We start from the raw sequence: 20781 nt of genomic DNA on the forward strand, positions 1-20781 counted from the left end.
TTGTCGTGGAAGGAAGCTAACACACCACGCAGTACGGTAACAGTTGTAGTGGAAGGAAGCTAACACACCACGCAGTACGGTAACAGTTGTCGTGGAAGGAAGCTAACACACCACGCAGTACGGTAACAGTTGTAGTGGAAGGAAGCTAATACACCACGCAGTACGGTAACAGTTGTAGTGGAAGGAAGCTAACACACCACGCAGTACGGTAACAGTTGTCGTGGAAGGAAGCTAACACACCACGCAGTACGGTAACAGTTATAGTGGAAGGAAGCTAATACACCACGCAGTACGGTAACAGTTGTAGTGGAAGGAAGCTAATACACCACGCAGTACGGTAACAGTTGTAGTGGAAGGAAGCTAACACACCACGCAGTACGGTAACAGTTGTAGTGGAAGGAAGCTAATACACCACGCAGTACGGTAACAGTTGAAGCTAATACACCACGCAGTACGGTAACAGTTGAAGCTAACACACCACGCAGTACGGTAACAGTTGTAGTGGAAGGAAGCTAATACACCACACAGTACGGTAACAGTTGTAGTGGAAGGAAGCTAATACACCACACAGTACGGTAACAGTTGTAGTGGAAGGAAGCTAACACACCACACAGTACGGTAACAGTTGTAGTGGAAGGAAGCTAATACACCACGCAGTACGGTAACAGTTGTAGTGGAAGGAAGCTAATACACCACACAGTACAGTAACAGTTGTAGTGGAAGGAAGCTAACACACCACACAGTACGGTAACAGTTGTAGTGGAAGGAAGCTAATACACCACGCAGTACGGTAACAGTTGTAGTGGAAGGAAGCTAATACACCACACAGTACGGTAACAGTTGTAGTGGAAGGAAGCTAATACACCACGCAGTACGGTAACAGTTGTAGTGGAAGGAAGCTAATACACCACGCAGTACGGTAACAGTTGTAGTGGAAGGAAGCTAATACACTACGCAGTACGGTAACAGTTATAGTGGAAGGAAGCTAATACACCACGCAGTACGGTAACAGTTGTAGTGGAAGGAAGCTAATACACCACGCAGTACGGTAACAGTTGTAGTGGAAGGAAGCTAATACACCACGCAGTACGGTAACAGTTGTAGTGGAAGGAAGAGAAAAATCTTGAAATGTAGATATTGCTGACAATTATGTCCCCGTCCCTAATTGCCCCCTTGGGAAGGTGGGGGGTGAGCTGCCTCCTTGACCCGCTGCAGCCCATGTGCTGTGGGTAGACCCACGGTAACAGTCGGGAGGGAATCCCAGGATTCTGACCCAGCCACACTGAGGGAACGGCGAGATATTTCCAAGTCGGGATGGTGAGGGGCTCGGAGGGGAACTTGCAGGGGGTGGGGTTCCCGTGTACCTGCTGCCCCTTGTCCTTCTGGATGGAAGTGACCGTGGGTTTGGAAGGTGCTGCCTGAGGGTCTTTGGTGAGTTTCTGCAGTGTATCTTGTAGCTGGTACACACTGCTGCTACTGAGCGTCGGTGGGGGGGAGGGAGTGGATGTTATGAATCAGTATTAAATTGTGGAGTGAGATTATTTTGGGATGGCACAGTGCCTCAGTGGTTAGCACTGCTGCCTCACAGCGCCAGGGACTTGGGTTCGATTCTAGCCTCGGGTAACTGTCTGTGTGGAGTTTGCACGTTCTCCCCGTGTCTGCGTGGGTTTCCTCCGGGTGCTCCGGTTTCCTCCCACAGTCCAAAGATGTGCGGGTCAGGTGAATTGGCCATGCTAAATTGCCCGTAGTGTTAGGTAAGGGGTAAATGTAGGGGTATGGGTCTGGGTGGATTGTTCTTCAGAGGGTCGGTGTGGACTGGTTGGGCCGAAGGGCCTGTTTCCACACTGTAGGGAATCTAATCTAAAGCTGAAATAGCCCAGTTAGTTGTGGTCAGTTGTTGACGTCCGGTTTTGATGATGCTGCCTTCTTCCTGTTGGACCAGAGTTCTAAGTTGTGATATGCAAACGTCTGTCCCCGTTAACCTGTGACCGTGGACCTTCCTTCTCTGTTCCCAGGTTACGAGCTCTCGAAGGTGGAAGGGAAGACTGGAACCCCGGAGAAACCGTTGTCTGACCTGGGACTGCTGTCCTACCGCAGCTACTGGTCCCAGACCATTCTGGAGATTCTGATGGAGCTGAAATCTGAGAATGGAGAGAGGCCACAGATAACCATCAAGTAGGTGATGGGGGCCGGGGGGGGGGGGGGGAAGGAGGCAATGTGTGTTCCTGTCAGTGCCCTGGGCAGCACCTCCACTCCCGCTCTCAAACCCACACTACAGAAACTACAGCCTGGTACTGCTCTGCACTGTTCCCATCTTGTGGCGGTTTACTGTGGGTTACTTTTGCCTTGATTGGTTCACAGGATGTGGGTGTCACTGGCTGGGCCAGAGGGTGTAGGACTGGAGTCACCTGTAGGCCAGACCAGGTAAGCTTCTTTCCCTAGTGAGCCTGATAGGTTTTCCCCTCAACAGTCGATTCATGGTCATCATGAGACTTCCACCATCTGCTGTGGCAGGTTTCGAACCTGGGTCCCCAGAGCATGACCTGGGTCTCTGGGTTAACAGCCCAGTGATAATACCACGTGGCCATCACCTCCCGCAAAGTGCTACATGAACAGGGAACTGTTAAGGGAGACACTGCCATAGCAGTAACATCACTGGGCCAGTAATCCAGGGGTCTGGCTGAAAACGTGGGGGACACCGGTTTCAATCCCACCATTTGACTCTGAGTTCACTTCATTTTAATGCGTAGGGTGGCACGGTGCCTCACAGCGCCAAGGACCTGGGTTAGATCCCACCTTCTGGTGACTGTGCAAACTCCACACAGACAGCCATTCTCCCAGTGTCTGCTCCAGTTTCCTCCCACAATCCAAAAATGTACAGGTTAGGGTGGGTTGGCCATGGGAAATTGTCCCATAGTGCCCAGGGATGTGCAGGTTAGGGTGGGTTGGCCATGGGAAATTGTCCCATAGTGCCCAGGGATGTGCAGGTTAGGGTGGGTTGGCCATGGGAAATTGTCCCATAGTGCCCAGGGATGTGCAGGTTAGGGTGGGTTGGCCATGGGAAATTGTCCCATAGTGCCCAGGGATGTGCAGGTTAGGGTGGGTTGGCCATGGGAAATTGTCCCATAGTGCCCAGGGATGTGCAGGTTAGGGTGGGTTGGCCATGGGAAATTGTCCCATAGTGCCCAGGGATGTACAGGTTAGGGTGGATTGGCCGTGGGAAATTGTCCCATAGTGCCCAGGGATGTACAGGTTAGGGTGGATTGGCCGAAATTGTCCCATAGTGTCCAGGGATGTGCAGGTTAGGGTGGATTGGCCATGGGAAATTGTCCCATAGTGTCCAGGGATGTACAGGGTAGCGTGGATTGGCCATGGCAAATTGTCCCATAGTGCCCAGGGATGTGCAGGTTAGGGTGGGTTGGCCGTGGGAAATTGTCCCATAGTGCTCAGGGATGTGCAGGTTAGGGTGGGTTGGCCATGGGAAATTGTCCCATAGTGCCCAGGGATGTGCAGGTTAGGGTGGGTTGGCCATGGGGAAATTGTCCCATAGTGCCCAGGGATGTGCAGGTTAGGGTGGGTTGGCCATGGGGAATTGTCCCATAGTGCCCAGGGATGTGCAGGTTAGGGTGGGTTGGCCATGGGAAATTGTCCCATAGTGCCCAGGGATGTACAGGTTAGGGTGGGTTGGCCGTGGGAAATTGTCCCATAGTGTCCAGGGATGTGCAGGTTAGGGTGGATTGTCTGTGGGAAATTGTCCCATAGTGCCCACGGATGTACAGGTTAGGGTGGGTTGGCCGAAATTGTCCCATAGTGTCCAGGGATGTGCAGGTTAGGGTGGATTGGCTGTGGGAAATTGTCCCATAGTGCCCAGGGATGTACAGGTTAGGGTGGGTTGGCCGAAATTGTCCCATAGTGTCCAGGGATGTACAGGTTAGGGTGGGTTCGCCATGGGAAATTGTCCCATAGTGCCCAGGGATGTGGACAGGGTTGGTGGGTAGTTCTGTTTGGGATGCTGTTCGGAGAGCTGCTATTGACTCAATGGGCCAAATGGCCTGTTCCCACACTGCAGGGCTTCTAAGATTCTACGGGTCTCGTGTCCCTCAGGGATTGAGATCAGTGATTCTGACCCAGACCGGCCTACCCTGGGACTCCAGACAGGGAGCAGTGACCTTCCCCTTCCCGCGGCAGTGACCCTCAGCAGCAATGACCCCCGCAGCAGTGACCCCCGCAGCAGTGACCCCCGCGTCAGTGACCCCCGCGTCAGTGACTCCCAGCGTCAGTGACTCCCAGCGTCAGTGACCCCCAGCGTCAGTGACTCCCAGCGTCAGTGACCCCCGCGTCAGTGACCCCCGCGTCAGTGACCCCCGCGTCAGTGACCCCCCGCGTCAGTGACCCCCCGCGTCAGTGGCCCCCCCGCGTCAGTGGCTCCCAGCGTCAGTGAGCCCCGCGTCAGTGAGCCCCGCGTCAGTGAGCCCCGCGTCAGTGACCCCAGCGTCAGTGACCCCCAGCGTCAGTGACCCCCAGCGTCAGTGACCCCCAGCGTCAGTGACCCCCGCAGCAGTGACCCCCAGCGTCAGTGACCCCCAGCGTCAGTGACTCCCAGCGTCAGTGACCCCCGCAGCAGTGACCCCCGCGTCAATGACTCCCACCGTCAGTGACCCCCGCGTCAGTGACCCCCGCGTCAGTGACCCCCGGCGTCAGTGACCCCCGGCGTCAGTGACCCCCAGCGTCAGTGACCCCCAGCGTCAGTGACCCCCGCATCAGTGACTCCCAGCGTCAGTGACTCCCAGCGTCAGTGACCCCCGCAGCAGTGACCCCCGCGTCAATGACTCCCAGCGTCAGTGACTCCCAGCGTCAGTGACTCCCGCGTCAATGACCCCAGCGTCAATGACCCCAGCGTCAATGACCCCAGCGTCAATGACCCCAGCGTCAGTGACCCCCGCGGCAGTGACCCCAGCGTCAATGACCCCCACAGCAGTGACCCCAGCGTCAGTGACCCCAGCGTCAGTGACCCCCAGCATCAGTGACCCCCAGCGTCAGTGACCCCAGCGTCAATGACCCCCACAGCAGTGACCCCAGCAGCAATGATGCCCCCCCCACCCTTCGCATCAAAGAGTCAGGGTGGTGTGGGAGGTGATCCTGTCACCAGCCAGACCTTATCCCCGTGGACAGATTCTCCGTCTAATATCAGCAGCTTTTGCTGACCCTACAGACTCAACCTTTCACCTTTCACCTTTCATTTCAGTGAGATCAGTGAATTAACCAGCATCAAGAAGGAGGATGTGATCTCAACCCTGCAGTATCTCAATCTCATTAACTACTACAAGGTAGGCCAATGCTAAACCTTTTCACAGGTCTGTAACATCAGACAGGGACAGGAGTCATCAGACAGCATGGAAACAGACCCTTCGGCCCAACCCGTCCATACTGACCCAGATATCCCAACCCAATCTAGTCCCACCTGCCAGCACCCGGCCCATATCCCTCCAAACCCTTCCTATTCATATACCCATCCAAATGCCTCTTAAATGTTGTCATTGTACCAGCCTCCACCACATCCTCTGGCAGCTCATTCCATACACGTACCACCCTCTGGGTGAAAACGTTGCCCCTCAGGTCTCTTTTATATCTTTCCCCTCTCACCCTAAACCTATGCCCCTCTAGTTTTGAACCCCCACCCCAGGGAAAAGACATTGTCTATTTTACCCTATTCATGCCCCTCACGATTTTATAATCCTGTAAGGACACCCCTCAGCCTCTGACACTCCAGGGAAAACAGTCCCAGCCTTTTCAGTTTCTCCCTCTAACTCAACCCCCCCCCCCTCCCCAACTCGCATGGAGACTTTAATCTACATACAGAGTGGAGAGGTCAGGTGGGTGAAAGCAGTTTGGACGAGGAATTTGTAGGATGTTCCTGAAGTGTTTCTCTGAGCTGCACATCCTGGGGCCCACTGGAGAGCGGGCTGTGTTGGAACAAAAGCAAAATCCTGCAGACACTGGAAATCCCAACTAAACACCAAAAGCGATTTGGAACCTCAGCAGGTCTGGCAGCTTCTGTGGAGGGAGCATCAGGGTTGATGTTTTGAGTCTGGTGTGACTCTGAGACAGACAGAATAATAAATACAGCGAGGAAACTACTGGGGAGGGGAGGTTGGTCCTTTTGGAAGTATGTCCAGAGAATTACCACTGAGGAATAAACCGAGGGCAGCTGGATTGAACAGGTACTTTACATCAGGTTTCACTCCAGAGGAATGGCTGCAGTTCAACAAATGGGAGGAAGGTGGGACTTGGGGAAAACGACAGGGACAGTGAGACTGAGTAACCTGTGGGGAGCTGTGGGTGGGACTGCTACCTCCCAGCGCCAGGGACCCAGGTTCGATCCCACCCTCGGGCGACAGTCTGTGTGGAGTTTGCACATTCTCCCCGTGTCTGCGTGGGTTTCCTCCGGGTGCTCCGGTTTCCTCCCACAGTCCGAAGATGTTCACAATGTCTCGGGGTGTGCAGGCTCAGTGGGTTAGCCATGGGAAATGCAGGGTTAGAAGGATGGCCTAGGGGGATGGGTCTGGGGGAGGATACCCTTCAGAGGGTTGGTATAGATCTGATGGGCCAAATGGCCTACTTCCACACTGTAGGGATTCTGTTCTTTGAAATAGCTAATGAGATTGTTGAAGGGTTGGCCTTAATCTTGCAAACTCAAATATTCGGGCGGGTGACCTGAGATTGAACGATACTAAATGTAACTGCTTCAATCGAACAGGGAAGGAGACAGGAAGCAGGAATCTCCAGACCAGTTAGCTTCATGACAATCAGAGGGAAGATATTAGAAACTCCTTTTAGAGACATTATAGCAGGATATTCAGAATAAATTCAAGGTAATCGGGCAGTCAATCTACTGGAAGACTTTGAAGAGGGACCATCTACCTTACTGTAAGATGGTCGATACTGAGAGAATGACACAGACTATCTCCCCCATTCAAGGTCCTGAGGCTTCTGCTAGTATTGTTCACACCCACAAGCTGTTCAGTTTCCCAGGAACCAATCAGATCGCTGGTGTCAGGCTGTCACCCCTTGTCATCCACAATTGGTGACCGCTCCATGAACCAATCAGCTACTTGTTGCTGGCTGAATCTCCCCTGGTACGCACCCTACCGGTGCCAGCCCATCTACAGACAGTCTCCTCCATTGCTTGAACGAAGCACACAATGAGGGTCAGCAACTGGCTGTGAAACACTGCAGCAATCTCTTCGAACATCGTTAAACACATGCACCAGCAGGTTGAGGAACAGCTTCCTCCCACTCTCGAACCTCCAATCTCACGCTGATCTTGCTGTGCCCACCTCATGTAAACCCGGTATACCTCGCTCTGTCTCCACACCCTACCATCCGTACATCCCTGTATGCTGTGGTCTGCTTGCACTGCTCACAAAACAAAGCTTTTCACTGTACTCGGGTACGCGTAGCTCCAATAAATCACATCACATCATATCCTTGGTTTGTAAAAGAGTCCTTTTCCCATGTCAGTCCACAATCAATGACTGGAGAATTGCAGTGTTTTCCTGAGCTTCAACATGGCTCCCTCTCACAGGAATGGACCTGGTTAGCTGTTGGAACATTTTGGGCCGCGTTGTGGTGGAACCACATAAATTGGGAGAGCTGTTTTTGTTAATGTTGGCTGTGTTGGGGGACAGAGTGGCAGTGGACATGCGCAGGAGCTGAACCTGGCTGTTTTCCTTGTGTTGTCAGGGTCAGTACATACTCACGCTGTCTGAGGACATTGTCGAGGGGCATGAGAAGGCAATGATGAAGAGGCATCTCCGAATAGACTCCAAATGCCTGCACTTTACCCCCAAGGACTGGAGCAAGAGGGGGAAATGGTAACGGCATGCAAGTTGGGACCACGCAGGGACAGAGAGAGAGAGAGAGACTGTCTGAGGACCAGGAGCAGATACACAGCCTTCGGCAGCACTGCATCACTGACTCTGTCTCTCTCACACACATCGTGCGCTGTCCCTTTCATTGCACTGAAACTGACTCTCCTTGTGAGCGAGTGCTGACTGACGTTTGCAAGGAACGGCTGTTGACTTTGAAACCTCTCTCTCTCGCTGGTGCACGTTGCTCCTCCTGAGCACGCTGGAGTGCCGTCACCATGGGGGGAGAGGCAGGAGGCTCGCTCCTGAGGGTCAGACCTCTGGCACCAACCCCCCCCCCAACTCCCCGGCAACAATGTCGGAGTGTGGGTGAAACGGTCACCGAAGTCTCTCCCTCTCCACGGTCACCGGTGCTGAGCCGTGAAGCCCCTCGGTGTGCTCGTTGCCGGGAGTGGGTATCCTGTACTCGTGTGCACGGATATACTTCACCAGCGTGCCATTTCGAGGCAGGCATCAGACGGCTCTCTGCTCCTGTGGGTGGGTCCTCGCACTGGGGAGGCACTGAGACACAAAGCCAGCAGGGGGCGTGACGTTATGCCTCGCTGTGCCTCAGCCAGCGTGAGGCGCTAAAGGTTGTCAATTAAGAGCCCTGCACTGGTCAGGTCGCAACATGTCAGCACTGCAGCTGAGGTGGTAATGGTGAGGGAGCTGTACCAGGCACGGCCAACAGGAGGGGCTAGGTGGGTGGGGGGAGTCATAGCAGCCCATACTCACTGTGGGACACACTGAGGCTGACTGTGTAATACATTGACTCCACTCTACAACTTCACACACTCTGGGTGGGGTTGGGGCATCATGGATTAAGAATATCATGCAGGTATGCCTCACCCGCCCTCCCCCCACCCCTAACCCCTAACCAGCCCACAGACAAAGGTGTACAGCTCATCGTGAATGGCCACATCTATCAATCCTGGCCTTACTGCATCTGCAGTGAAAATGGCCACCTCCAACAGCTACTGTGGGAAATATACTCTGTATCTAACCCCTCTGTCCTGGGGACAGTGTAGAGGGAGCTTTACCTTGTATCTGACCCTGTCCTGAGGAGTGTTTGATGGGGGACAGTGTAGAGGGAGCTTTACTCTGTATCCAACCCCGTGCTGTCCCTGTCCTGGGAGTGTTTGATGCGGGGGGGACAGTGTAGAGGGAGCTTTACTCTGTATCTAACCCCGTGCTGTCCCTGTCCTGGGAGTGTGATGTAGATGGGTTTTATTTCTGGTATTAAGGTGTCGAGGCAGCTGTATGTAAATTCTGTTGCACAGCTCCTTGCCTGCAGAATGCATCAGAATCTCACCCTGAATCCAGCAAGCACAACGTGGCTCTGCCAGCGGGTCGGAGGGCTCGAGAGCTTCATTCTCAACCTGAGGTGTGAGCTGGAGAGAAACTGTAAACCCCTCTCCCCTCCCCCAGGCCTGGAGGGTTATGGTTAGACCGAGTGTGGAGATGCTGTAGCTTCTGGGACTTGCAGAGCAGGTGAGGGGAGATATTGGGTACCCTGGGGAGTCTGGTTGTAAATTTTATAATGTCAATATTCATCTTTATATCACAGGATGAGCCATAAGGTGGACAAGTTTTAATAAATGTGTGTTGGGGACCTGGGTTTGTAGGGTATGGTCAGAGTGGGATCACTGTCCCCTCCTTTAGCCCCGGGCCGTGTGGGTTTGGCTGATACAGTTGGGCCTGTGCTTCCCCCACCCACAGCTGTTGTGTTGCCCGTCCTGTGGGACCCATTCACAGGTCTGTACTGACCCTCTGCCTTGCTGGTGCTTGTCACATTGTGTGTGACTCTGTTAGAGATGTTGATGTATGTTTTGTAATCTAGTCTGTACAGAGTAAATATTCATGGACCGTGCTTGAGGCTGTCAGTATGGAGGGTTGAGTTAATGAATGGCCACTCTGCTCAATCCCCACTCCCCCAGCAGCCAGATTCTGATAGAGCTGAGTGAACAAGCTGCACTGTACCCTGACCCTCATCAACATACTCCCGTGCTTTTCTGCACTGTCTGAGGGAGCGCCGCGCTGTGGGAGGGTCAGGGCCGAGGGAGCGCCGCGCTGTGGGAGGGTCAGGGCCGAGGGAGCGCCGCGCCGTGGGAGGGTCAGGGCCGAGGGAGCGCCGCGCCGTGGGAGGGTCAGGGCCGAGGGAGCGCCGCGCCGTGGGAGGGTCAGGGCCGAGGGAGCGCCGCGCCGTGGGAGGGTCAGGGCCGAGGGAGCGCCGCGCCGTCGGAGGGTCAGGGCCGAGGGAGCGCCGCGCCGTCGGAGGGTCAGGGCCGAGGGAGCGCCGCGCCGTCGGAGGGTCAGGGCCGAGGGAGCGCCGCGCCGTCGGAGGGTCAGGGCCGAGGGAGCGCCGCGCCGTCGGAGGGTCAGGGCCGAGGGAGCGCCGCGCCGTCGGAGGGTCAGGGCCGAGGGAGCGCCGCGCCGTGGGAGGGTCAGGGCCGAGGGAGCGCCGCGCCGTGGGAGGGTCAGGGCCAAGGGAGCATCACGCTGTCGGAGGGCAAGTGCTAGGGAGCACCGCGCTGTTGGAGGGTCAGCGCCGAGGGAGCACCGCGTTGTTGGAGGGTTGACGCTGAGGGAGCTCCGTGTTGTGGGAGGGTCGACGCCGAGGGAGCTCCGTGCTGTCAGAGGGCAAGTGCCAGGGAGCATTGCGCTGTCGGAGGGTCGGCGCCGAGGGAGCTCTGTGTTGTGGGAGGGTTTGTGCCAAGGGAACATTGCGCTGTGGGCGGGACAGCGCTGAGGGAGTGCTGCGCTGTGGGGGGGCAAGTGCCGAGGGAGTGCCACGCTGTGGGAGGGTCGACTCCAAGGGAACGCCGCGCTGTGGGAGGGTCGGCGCCGAAGTGGGAGTGTCACGCTATGGGAGGTTCGGCACCAGGGAGCATTGTGCTGTGGGAGGGTCAGCGCCGAGTGAGCGCCGCGCTGTGGGAGGGTCAGCGCCGAGGGAGCGCCGCGCTGTGGGAGGGTCAGCGCCGAGGGAGCGCCGCGCTGTGGGAGAGTCAGCGCCGAGGGCGCCCTGCACTGTGGGAGGGTCAGCGCCGAGGGAGCGCCGCGCTGTGGGAGGGTCGGCAGCAAGGGAGCATTGTGCTGTGGGAGGGTCAGCGCCGAGGGAGCGCCGCGCTGTGGGAGGGTCAGCGCCGAGTGAGCGCCGCGCTGTGGGAGAGTCAGCGCCGAGTGAGCGCCGCGCTGTGGGAGGGTCAGCGCCGAGGGAGCGCCGCGCTGTGGGAGAGTCAGCGCCGAGTGAGCGCCGCGCTGTGGGAGGGTCAGCGCCGAGGGAGCGCCGCGCTGTGGGAGGGTCAGCGCCGAGTGAGCGCCGCGCTGTGGGAGAGTCAGCGCCGAGGGCGCCCTGCACTGTGGGAGGGAATGCACCGAGGGAGCTCTGCGCTGTGGGAGGGTCGGCGCCGAGGGCGCCCTGCGCTGTTGGAGCGTCGGCACCGCGCTGTGGGAGGGAATGCGCCGAGGGAGCGCCGTGCTGTGGGACGGTCTGTGCCGAAGTGGGAGTGTTGTGCTGTCGAAGGGTCGGCGCCGAGGGAGTGCCGCGCTGTCGGAGGGTCGGCGCCGAGGCAGTGCCGCGCTGTCGGAGGGTCGGCGCCGAGGGAACGCCGCGCTGTCGGAGGGTCAGCGCCGAGGGAGCGCCGCGCTGTCGGAGGGTCAGCGCCGAGGGAACGCCGCGCTGTTGGAGATTTGCGGTCTTTCTACTGAGCCAACAAATAGAAATCTGGTGTGATCTCTGGGACCCCGGGGTGTTGTAAAAGACCCCCTGGCTACATGGGGATGTGCATTGGTTTCATTCCCCAGTGAATCTGCCCAGAATCAGCTCCTTCTTTTACCTTTGACCCAACCACCTGGAAGTGAGGAAGCAGCACAGATAGACGGCGTGGAACAGAATCTTTATTTCTGCAGGAATCAGGTAACTAAAGGAGTGAGGAGAGAAGATGGGGTGAGCCCTCTGCACACACGATTGCTGGTGCCTCTGTCCCTCGGAGTGACCCAGCTGGTGCAGAATCGGGTTGCTTTCCCCAGCTCCCCCCTGCAGCCTGTTCACTGATCCTCCACCGGAGCATGGAGCTGGAAAACACAACATCAGTCACAGACCCTTCAGCTGTTCACCGTTCAAACTAGCAGAGTCTGAGAGCAGCAAACGTCACCTCTCCTGCTGGAACGATAGACAGGGGGACAGCTGCGGGGTGAGGCTGCCCCCTCCATTAAATTCCAACTGTGCTTTTAGCCCGCTGTCCTGCTGCAGGCCGTTTCCCTGTCAGGGGACTCCTTCAGACTTGCCCAAGTCTGGGTTTGAGGTTATCAGACCACAAGCTCCATTTTAGTTAGCAGCTCCGTCACCGGGAAATGGTTCACAGGAACTACAGCCCAGTGAGAATCAGACCCAGAGGACAGCGGGAGGCTAGCTCAGTCAATGAGAAGGTTCAAGGGGGGGGAGCGAGACACGGGGGGGGAGAGAGACATACCAGGGGGGTCGAGGGGGAGAGAGACACACACTGGGGGGTAAGGCGGAGGGAGGGAGGGAGATGGTGGGGGGGGAGGGAGATGGTGGTGGGGGGGGGAGGGAGATGGGGGGGCATGGAGATGGTGGGGGGAGGGAGAGAGGGAGATGGTGGGGGGGGGAGGGAGGGAGGGAGGGGGAAGAGACGGGGGGAGGGAGGGGAAAGAGATGGGGAAGAGACGGGTGGGGTGGGAGGGGACGGGGGAAGAGATGGGGGGAGGGGTAAGGGCGAAAGAGACTGGGGGAAGAGACGGGGAGTGAGCCGGGGAATTGCAGGGTTGTGGGATGGGGAACGATGCAGCACTGGGGTGCAGGAGCCTCAGAAATCCATTGGAGCGAGGAGCAATCGGCAAATGGCATCTCAGACCGTGTCTTCAGAATCCTTAAGGGGGAGGGTGTGCAGCCAGAAGTCGTGGTACACATTGGCACCAACGACATAGGTAGGAAGAGGGGTGGGGAGGTCATTCAGGAGCTCAGGGAGTTAGGCTGGAAGCTAAAAGCTAGGACAGACAGAGTCGTCATCTCTGGGTTGTTGCCGGTGCCACGTGACAGTGAGGCAAGGAATAGGGAGAGAGTGCAGTTGAACACGTGGCTGCAAGGATGGTGTAGGAGGGAGGGCTTCAGGTATTTGGACAATTGGACTGCATTCTGGGGAAGGTGGGACCTGTACAAACAGGACGGGTTGCACCTGAACCCGAAGGGCACCAATATCCTGGGGGGTAGGTTTGCTAGCACTCTTCGGGGGGAGTTTAAACTAATTTGGCAGGGGGATGGGATCCAGACTTGTAGTCCAGCAAGTAAGCTAGCTGTTTGTCAGGATGTCCAAGAATGTAGGGAGGCTGTGGAGAAGGTCGCACTGACAGGGAATACTTGTGGACACAGAGATGGGTTCAAGTGTGTATACTTCAACGCAAGGAGTATCAGAAATAAGGTGGGTGAACTTAAGGCGTGGATCGGTACCTGGGACTACGATGTTGTGGCCATCACGGAAACGTGGATAGATGAGGGACAGGAATGGTTGTTGGAGGTTCCTGGTTACAGATGTTTCATTAAGATTAGGGAGGGTGGTAAAAAAGGAGGGGGGGGGGTGCCATTGCTAATTAGAAATGGTATAACGGCTGCAGAAAGGAAGTTTGAGGGGGATCTGCCTTTGGAGGTAGTATGGGCTGAAGTCAGAAATAGGAAAGGAGCAGTCACCTTGTTGGGTGTTTACTATAGGCCTCCCAATAGCAGCAGAGATGTGGAGAAACAGATTTTGGAAAGGTGCAGAAGCCACAGGGTCGTAGTTATGGGCGACTTCAACTTCCCAAATATTGATTGGAAGCTCTTTAGATCAAGTAGATTGGATGGGGCGGTGTTTGTGCAGTGTGTCCAGGAAGCTTTTCTAACTCAGTATGTAGATTGTCCAACCAGAGGGGAGGCCATATTGGATTTGGTACTCGGTAATGAACCAGGACAAATGATGGGCTTGTTAGTGGGTGAACATTTTGGTGATGGTGACCACAATTCTGTGACTTTCACCTTGGTTATGGAGAGAGATAGGTGCGCACAACAGGGTAGATTTTACAATTGGGGGAAAGGAAATTACGATGCTGTAAGACAGGATTTGAGGAGCATAAGTTGGGAGCATCGGCTGTCAGGGAAGGATGTGGTGGAAATGTGGAACTTTTTCAAGGAACAGATACGACGTGTACTTGATATGTATGTACCTATCAGGCAGGAAAGAAATAGTCGTGTGAGGGAGCCTTGGTTGACGAGGGAGGTTGAATGTCTAGTAAAGAGGAAGGAGGCGGCTTACATAAGGTTGAGGAAACAGGGTTCAGACAGAGCGTTGGAGGGATACAGGATAGCCAGGAGGGAGCTGAAGAAAGGGATTAGGAGAGCTAAGAGAGGGCATGAAAAATCCTTGGTGGATAGGATCAAGGATAACCCCAAGGCATTTTATGCGTATGTGAGAAGCATGAGAATGACGAGAACGAGGGTAGGTCCGATCAAGGACAGTAGTGGGAGATTGTGTATTGAGTCGGAAGAGACAGGAGAGGTCTTGAATGAGTACTTTTCTTCAGTATTTACGAACGAGAGGGACCGTATTGTTGAAGAGGAGAGTGTGAAACGGACTGGTAAGCTAGAAGAGATACTTGTTAGGAAGGAAGATGTGTTGGGCATTTTGAACAACGTGAGGATAGACAAGTCCCCCGGGCCTGACGGCATATATCCTAGGATTATGTGGGAAGAAGAGAGGAAATTGCAGTACCGTTGGCAATGATCTTTTCGTCTTCACTGTCAACGGGGGTGGTACCAGGGACTGGAGAGTAGCGAATGTTGTGCCCCTGTTCAAAAAAGGGAATAGGGATAACCCCGGGAATTACAGGCCAGTTAGTCTTACTTCTGTGGTAGGCAAAGTAATGGAAAGGGTACTGAGGGATAGGATTTATGAGTATCTGGAAAGACACTGCTTGATTAGGGACAGCCAGCACGGATTTGTGAGGGGTAGGTCTTGCCTTACAAGTCTTATTGAATTCTTTGAGGAAGTGACCAAGCATGTGGATGAGGGTAGAGCAGTGGATGTAGTGTACATGGATTTTAGTAAGGCATTTGATAAGGTTCCCCATGGTAGGCTTATGCGGAAAGTCAGGAGGCATGGGATAGAGGGAAATTTGGCCAATTGGATAGAAAACTGGCGAACCGGTCGAAGTCAGAGAGTGGTGGTAGATGGTAAATATTCAGCCTGGAGCCCAGTTACAAGTGGAGTTCCGCAGGGATCAGTTCTGGGTCCTCTGCTGTTTGTAATTTTTATTAATGACTTGGATGAGGGAGTCGAAGGGTGGGTCAGTAAATTTGCAGATGATACGAAGATTGGTGGAGTTGTGGACAGTGAGGAGGGCTGTTGTCGGCTGCAAAGGGACTTAGATATGATGCAGAGCTGGAGTGGCAGATGGAGTTCAACCCTGTCAAGTGTGAGGTTGTCCATTTTGGAAGAACAAATAAGAATGTGGAATACAGGGTTAATGGTAGGGTTCTTAGTCAGGTGGAGGAACAGAGGGATCTTGGGGTCTATGTACATAGATCGTTGAAAGTTGCCACTCAGGTGGATAGAGCTTGTAAGAAGGCCTATGGTGTATTAGCGTTCATTAGCAGAGGGATTGAATTCAAGAGTCGTGAGGTGATGTTGCAGCTGTACAGGACTTTGGTTAGGCCACATTTGGAGTACTGTGTGCAGTTCTGGTCGCCTCACTTTAGGAAAGATGTGGAAGCTTTGGAGAGGGTGCAGAGGAGATTTACCAGGATGTTGCCTGGAATGGAGAATAGGTCGTACGAGGATAGGTTGAGAGTTCTCGGCCTTTTCTCATTGGAACGGCGAAGGATGAGGGGTGACATGATAGAGGTTTATAAGATGATCAGAGGAATAGATAGAGTAGACAGTCAGAAACTTTTTCCCCGGGTACAACAGAATGTTACAAGGGACATAAATTTAAGGTGCAGGGTGGAAGGTATAGGGGAGATGTCAGGGTGGGTTCTTTACCCAGAGAGTGGTGGGGGCATGGAATGCGCTGCCCGTGGGAGTGGTAGAGTCAGAATCATTGGTGACCTTTAAGCGGCAATTGGGTGCTTAATCTAGGATAGATGTTCGGCACAACATCGTGGGCCGAAGGGCCTGTTCTGTGCTGTATTGTTCTATGTTCTAACGCTGAGTCTCCGCTGAGCAGGATTACAGCTGGACAGCAGTTCACAATCCTGGGCTGGGACAGGGATGGGGGAAAGGGGTGGTGTCCCTATCTCTGAGCCAGGAGATCCAGGTTCAAGTCCCACCTGCTCCAGAGATGCTGAAAAATGTCTGTGAGCAGGTTGTTTTTTGATATTTTTAAAACCCGTAGGGTGCAGTAGCCGTGCGGGTCACAGTCCAGGGCAAGAACACCTCAGGAAGATTAGATCGGGTGGACGCTGAGAGGCTTTTCCCTCAGATGGTGACGGCGAACACGAGGAGACACTGCTTTAAACTGCGGGGTGATAGATACAGGACAGATGTCAGGGGGAGTATCTGCACTCGGACAGTAGGAGGGATATGGAATACCCTGCCTGCTACAGCAGCAGACTCCCCAACATTAAAGAGATTTCAGTGATCATTTGATAAATATACAGATGAGAATGGAAGAGTGTAGGTAGCTGCTTGGTTAGTAACGCTGAGTGACCCATACGGTCAGCGCAACATCGAGGGCCGAAGGGCCAGTTCTATGTTCCTTGAGCTTGCTACATAAGAGGCCATTCAGCCCTAAAGGGACAACATAACCACCGGCTTCAAATTGAAAGATTCTGCAGCCTGGAGGGAAGTTTTCTCTCTCTCTATTGACCGGACTGAATTCTCTAATTCTCTGACTGGACCCACCTTTAATGTCTGATGCTCGAGGGATCACGGGCCCAGTCACTGCGAGCAGCCCTCAATATCGAACTCATTCAGCCCTGGGACCTGGCCTTTCTAAGGCTGACATTGTGTTCTCCCTCGCTGAGCTTTTCGGAATCCAAACTCCGCTCCCCCAGCTGCGGGGGGGTCGATACAGGAATTAAAATAGGAAGGGACTTACAGCTTTGGCAATCTGGGTCCAGCCCATGGCCATGGCCACACTGTCGTCTTCTGTGGGCCGAGACTCCAGGTTCCAGTACGTCAGGGAACAGAAAGCTGATGTAACGCTCACGGTCCGGTCCTGCAAGTCACACCCAGAGTTTCCAACTGACATTTTGTTCTACGGTCTTTAGAATGTTCAGAAAGGTAGTGACCGCGCTGCAGACCAGGGGAGCGCTTCCAGACAAAGGTGAGCCCTGACAGTCTGGGTCACTCTGCATTACTCACTAGGCAGCTACCGGTCAGAGGTCACGGCTTCAAGTCCCTTCTGTAGGGTCAAGAGCCGCACCGTTGGAGGGGCAGCGCCGAGGGGGTGGGCACTGTCAGAGGGTCAGTGCCGAGGGTGCGGGCACTGTCGGAGGGTCAGGGCCGAGGGTGCGGGCACTGTCGGAGGGTCAGGGCCGAGGGTGCGGGCACTGTCGGAGGGTCAGGGCCGAGGGAGCGGGCACTGTCGGAGGGTCAGGGCCGAGGGAGCGGGCACTGTCGGAGGGTCAGGGCCGAGGGTGCGGGCACTGTCGGAGGGTCAGCCATGAGGGAGCGGGCACTGTCGGAGGGTCAGCGCCGAGGGGGCGGGCACTGTCAGAGGATCAGTGCTGAGGGAGCGGGCACTGTCAGAGGGTCAGTGCTGAGGGAGCGCCGCACTGTCGGAGGGTCAGTGCTGAGGGAGCGGGCACTGTCGGAGGGTCAGTGCTGAGGGAGCGGGCACTGTCGGGGGGGGTCAGTGCTGAGGGTGCGGGCACTGTCGGAGGGTCAGTGCTGAGGGAGCGGGCACTGTCGGGGGGGTCAGTGCTGAGGGTGCGGGCACTGTCGGAGGGTCAGCGCCGAGGGGGCGGGCACTGTCAGAGGGTCAGTGCTGAGGGAGCGCCGCACTGTCGGAGGGTCAGTGCTGAGGGTGCGGGCACTGTCGGAGGGTCAGTGCTGAGGGAGCGGGCACTGTCGGGGGGGTCAGTGCTGAGGGAGCGGGCACTGTCGGGGGGTCAGTGCTGAGGGTGCGGGCACTGTCGGAGGGTCAGTGCTGAGGGTGCGGGCACTGTCGGAGGGTCAGCCATGAGGGAGCGGGCACTGTCGGAGGGTCAGCCATGAGGGAGCGGGCACTGTCGGAGGGTCAGCGCCGAGGGGGCGGGCACTGTCAGAGGGTCAGTGCTGAGGGAGCGGGCACTGTCAGAGGGTCAGTGCTGAGGGAGCGCCGCACTGTCGGAGGGTCAGTGCTGAGGGAGTGGGCACTGTCGGAGGGTCAGTGCTGAGGGTGCGGGCACTGTCGGAGGGTCAGTGCTGAGGGAGCGGGCACTGTCGGGGGGGTCAGTGCTGAGGGTGCGGGCACTGTCGGAGGGTCAGTGCTGAGGGAGCGGGCACTGTCGGGGGGTCAGTGCTGAGGGTGCGGGCACTGTCGGAGGGTCAGGGCCGAGGGAGCGGGCACTGTCGGAGGGTCAGCGCCGAGGGAGCGGGCACTGTCGGAGGGTCAGCGCCGAGGGAGCGGGCACTGTCGGAGGGTCAGGGCCGAGGGGGGTCACACTTGAACACCATGCGCACTCTCACCTCCTCCTCCAGGCACGGCCTGTGGTCCTCTTTGAGAACGAGCCCGACGTATCCTGGGGGCAGAGGAAGATCCCGACCGAGCAGGGGCCGGCCGCGGAAGGACACCTGCAAAGCTGAGAGAAAGTCACCCTGGGTCAGATCGTCAACGTCCGACTGCACCCCGTCCACCTCCCGGTAACACCCAGACCAGTCTGCTCCCTTCGGCAAGTCACCGTGAGGCGGGGGCGAGACAGAAGAGAATGGGGGCGAAGACCTCATCGGGGGGGGGGGGGGGGGGAGGGAGGGAGGGGAGGGGGAGCTGAAGAGCATGTTTGATTTGAGACAGTGAGTTGTTGTGATCGGGGACATGTTGCCTGAAAGGGTGAAGATTCAACAGGAAATGACAAAAAAGGGGGTGGGGGGGATACTGAGAAAGGAGGAATTAGCAACACACAGAGACAGGGACTCATGACAGAGATCAATCAGAGAATCAGCACGGCTCCGAAGGGCAGAGTGGCCTGGGGTGCCGTGCTGGGGTAAAGACAGTTCAGTCAGAGCCTTACCCCCGTCCCTGTGCCGTATTGCTGGGCTGAAGTACTGCCCCACACTGGCACTGCCATCAGATTCCACCCTCGCCGGCAGAAGGTGCACCCGATCCCTGGCTGGGTCCTTCAGGGAGTTCAGATCCACAGTGATCACAGAACTGACAGCCATGGTCTCGCTGCACACAGTCACACAGAGAGAGAGGGAGAGGGAGAGAGGGACAGAGAGAGAGGGACAGAGAGAGAGAGAGATGGAGGGAGAGAGAGATGGAGGGAGAGAGAGATGGAGGGAGAGAGAGATGGAGGGACAGAGAGGGAGAGAGGGAAGGACAGAGAGAGAGAGAGAGGGAAGGACAGAGGGAGAGAGGGAAGGACAGAGAGAGAGAGAGAGGAAGGACAGAGAGGGAGAGAGGGAAGGACAGAGAGAGAGAGGGAAGGACAGAGGGAGAGAGGGGGAAGGAGAGAGAGAGGGAGGGGGGGAGAGAGAGATGGAGGGACAGAGAGAGAAGGAGAGACAGAGAGAGAGAAGGAGAGACAGAGAGAGAGAGGGGGGATGGTGAGAGAGGGGGGGGACGGTGAGAGAGGGGGGGGGACGGTGAGAGGGGGGGGGGACGGTGAGAGAGGGGGGGGACGGAGAGGGGGGGGACGGTGAGGGGGGGGGACGGTGAGGGGGGGGGGACGGTGAGGGGGGGGGGGGACGGGAGGGGGGGGTGGGGGGGGGGACGGTGAGAGAGGGACAGAGAGAGAGAGAGAGACTGCGTTAATCGACAGCGCTGAGAACCAGCAGCTACATCACTGCAAGGCTCACAGGGCACTGTGCCAGCGCCATCCCACTGCCCAGCAGCAACCCCCCCCCCCCCCACATATCTCAGCCTGTACACCCTGACCCACCAAACCCTCTGCTCTATCCCAGGAGTCATTCCCTACCCCACATTCCTACCCAGCTCTCCCACCCCCCAATACCCTGTCATCCCCCCCTTGGCCCTAGTCTCCGTCTTCCTCCCCCTTTGCCCCACTCTCCCCCCTCCCCCCCTTTGCCCCACTCTCCCCCCTCCCCCCCTTTGCCCCACTCTCCCCCCTCCCCCCCTTTGCCCCACTCTCCCCCTCCCCCTCTTGCCCCACTCTCCCCCCTCCCCCCCTTTGCCCCACTCTCCCCCTCCCCCCCTTTGCCCCACTCTCCCCCCCTTTGCCCCACTCTCCCCCTCCCCCCCCCTTTGCCCCACTCTCCCCCTCCCCCCCTTTGCCCCACTCTCCCCCCCTTTGCCCCACTCTCCCCCTCCCCCCCCCTCCCCCCCCTTTGCCCCACTCTCCCCCCCTTTGCCCCAATCTCCCCCCTGCCCCACTCTCTCTCCCCTTTGACCCCTCTCCATGACCCTCACTCCCTGCTGCCCTCTGACCTCTCTCCGCGCGGCGCTTCCCTGAACAGGAAGTCTCTCCCTCGCGATGGTTGCTGGGAGCTGCTCGGCATCATGGGAGTTGTAGTTCTCCCAGAGCTCCACCCGGAAGTACACTCCTGATGGAGCAGGCCCTGCCTATAGATTGTGGCCTTTTTGAACAAAATAGAATGTTTCTGCAAATAAAAACCTGCAAATGCAAATTCATCCTATAGAATTTATATATTTATATTTATATCAATAAAAGTGTTTGTGTATACACATCTTGTCCCCCCCCCCAAACACACTCATATACAGT

At 56.4% G+C, this 20781-nt stretch overlaps 2 protein-coding genes across 9 annotated transcripts in view; one reads left to right on the top strand and one right to left on the bottom strand.

The window, feature by feature from the left end:
- LOC132836230 (histone acetyltransferase KAT5) overlaps positions 1 to 9777 on the top strand; it is a 64416-nt gene extending 54639 nt beyond the window's left edge. For all 8 annotated transcript variants that reach the window (XM_060855561.1, XM_060855562.1, XM_060855565.1 and 5 more), the window contains 3 exons: positions 2016 to 2175; positions 5246 to 5327; positions 7744 to 9777. In XM_060855561.1, the coding sequence (XP_060711544.1) occupies positions 2016 to 2175; positions 5246 to 5327; positions 7744 to 7878 (377 nt within the window). In that variant the 3' untranslated portion in view covers positions 7879 to 9777. The remainder of the gene's footprint in view (positions 1 to 2015; positions 2176 to 5245; positions 5328 to 7743) is intronic.
- A 2010-nt stretch (positions 9778 to 11787) lies between these two features.
- Positions 11788 to 20542, bottom strand: rnaseh2c (ribonuclease H2, subunit C). The gene is made up of 5 exons (XM_060855622.1): positions 20487 to 20542; positions 19111 to 19268; positions 18569 to 18681; positions 16995 to 17114; positions 11788 to 11981 (listed from the first exon to the last, which is right to left on the bottom strand). The coding sequence occupies exons 2-5, from the start codon at positions 19259 to 19261 to the stop codon at positions 11955 to 11957; spliced, it is 411 nt and encodes a 136-aa protein (XP_060711605.1). The 5' UTR covers positions 19262 to 19268; positions 20487 to 20542; the 3' UTR covers positions 11788 to 11954.
- Positions 20543 to 20781: the final 239 nt, after the last annotated feature.

Source organism: Hemiscyllium ocellatum, chromosome 46, assembly GCF_020745735.1.
Source record: "Hemiscyllium ocellatum isolate sHemOce1 chromosome 46, sHemOce1.pat.X.cur, whole genome shotgun sequence".
Taxonomy (NCBI): domain Eukaryota; kingdom Metazoa; phylum Chordata; class Chondrichthyes; order Orectolobiformes; family Hemiscylliidae; genus Hemiscyllium; species Hemiscyllium ocellatum.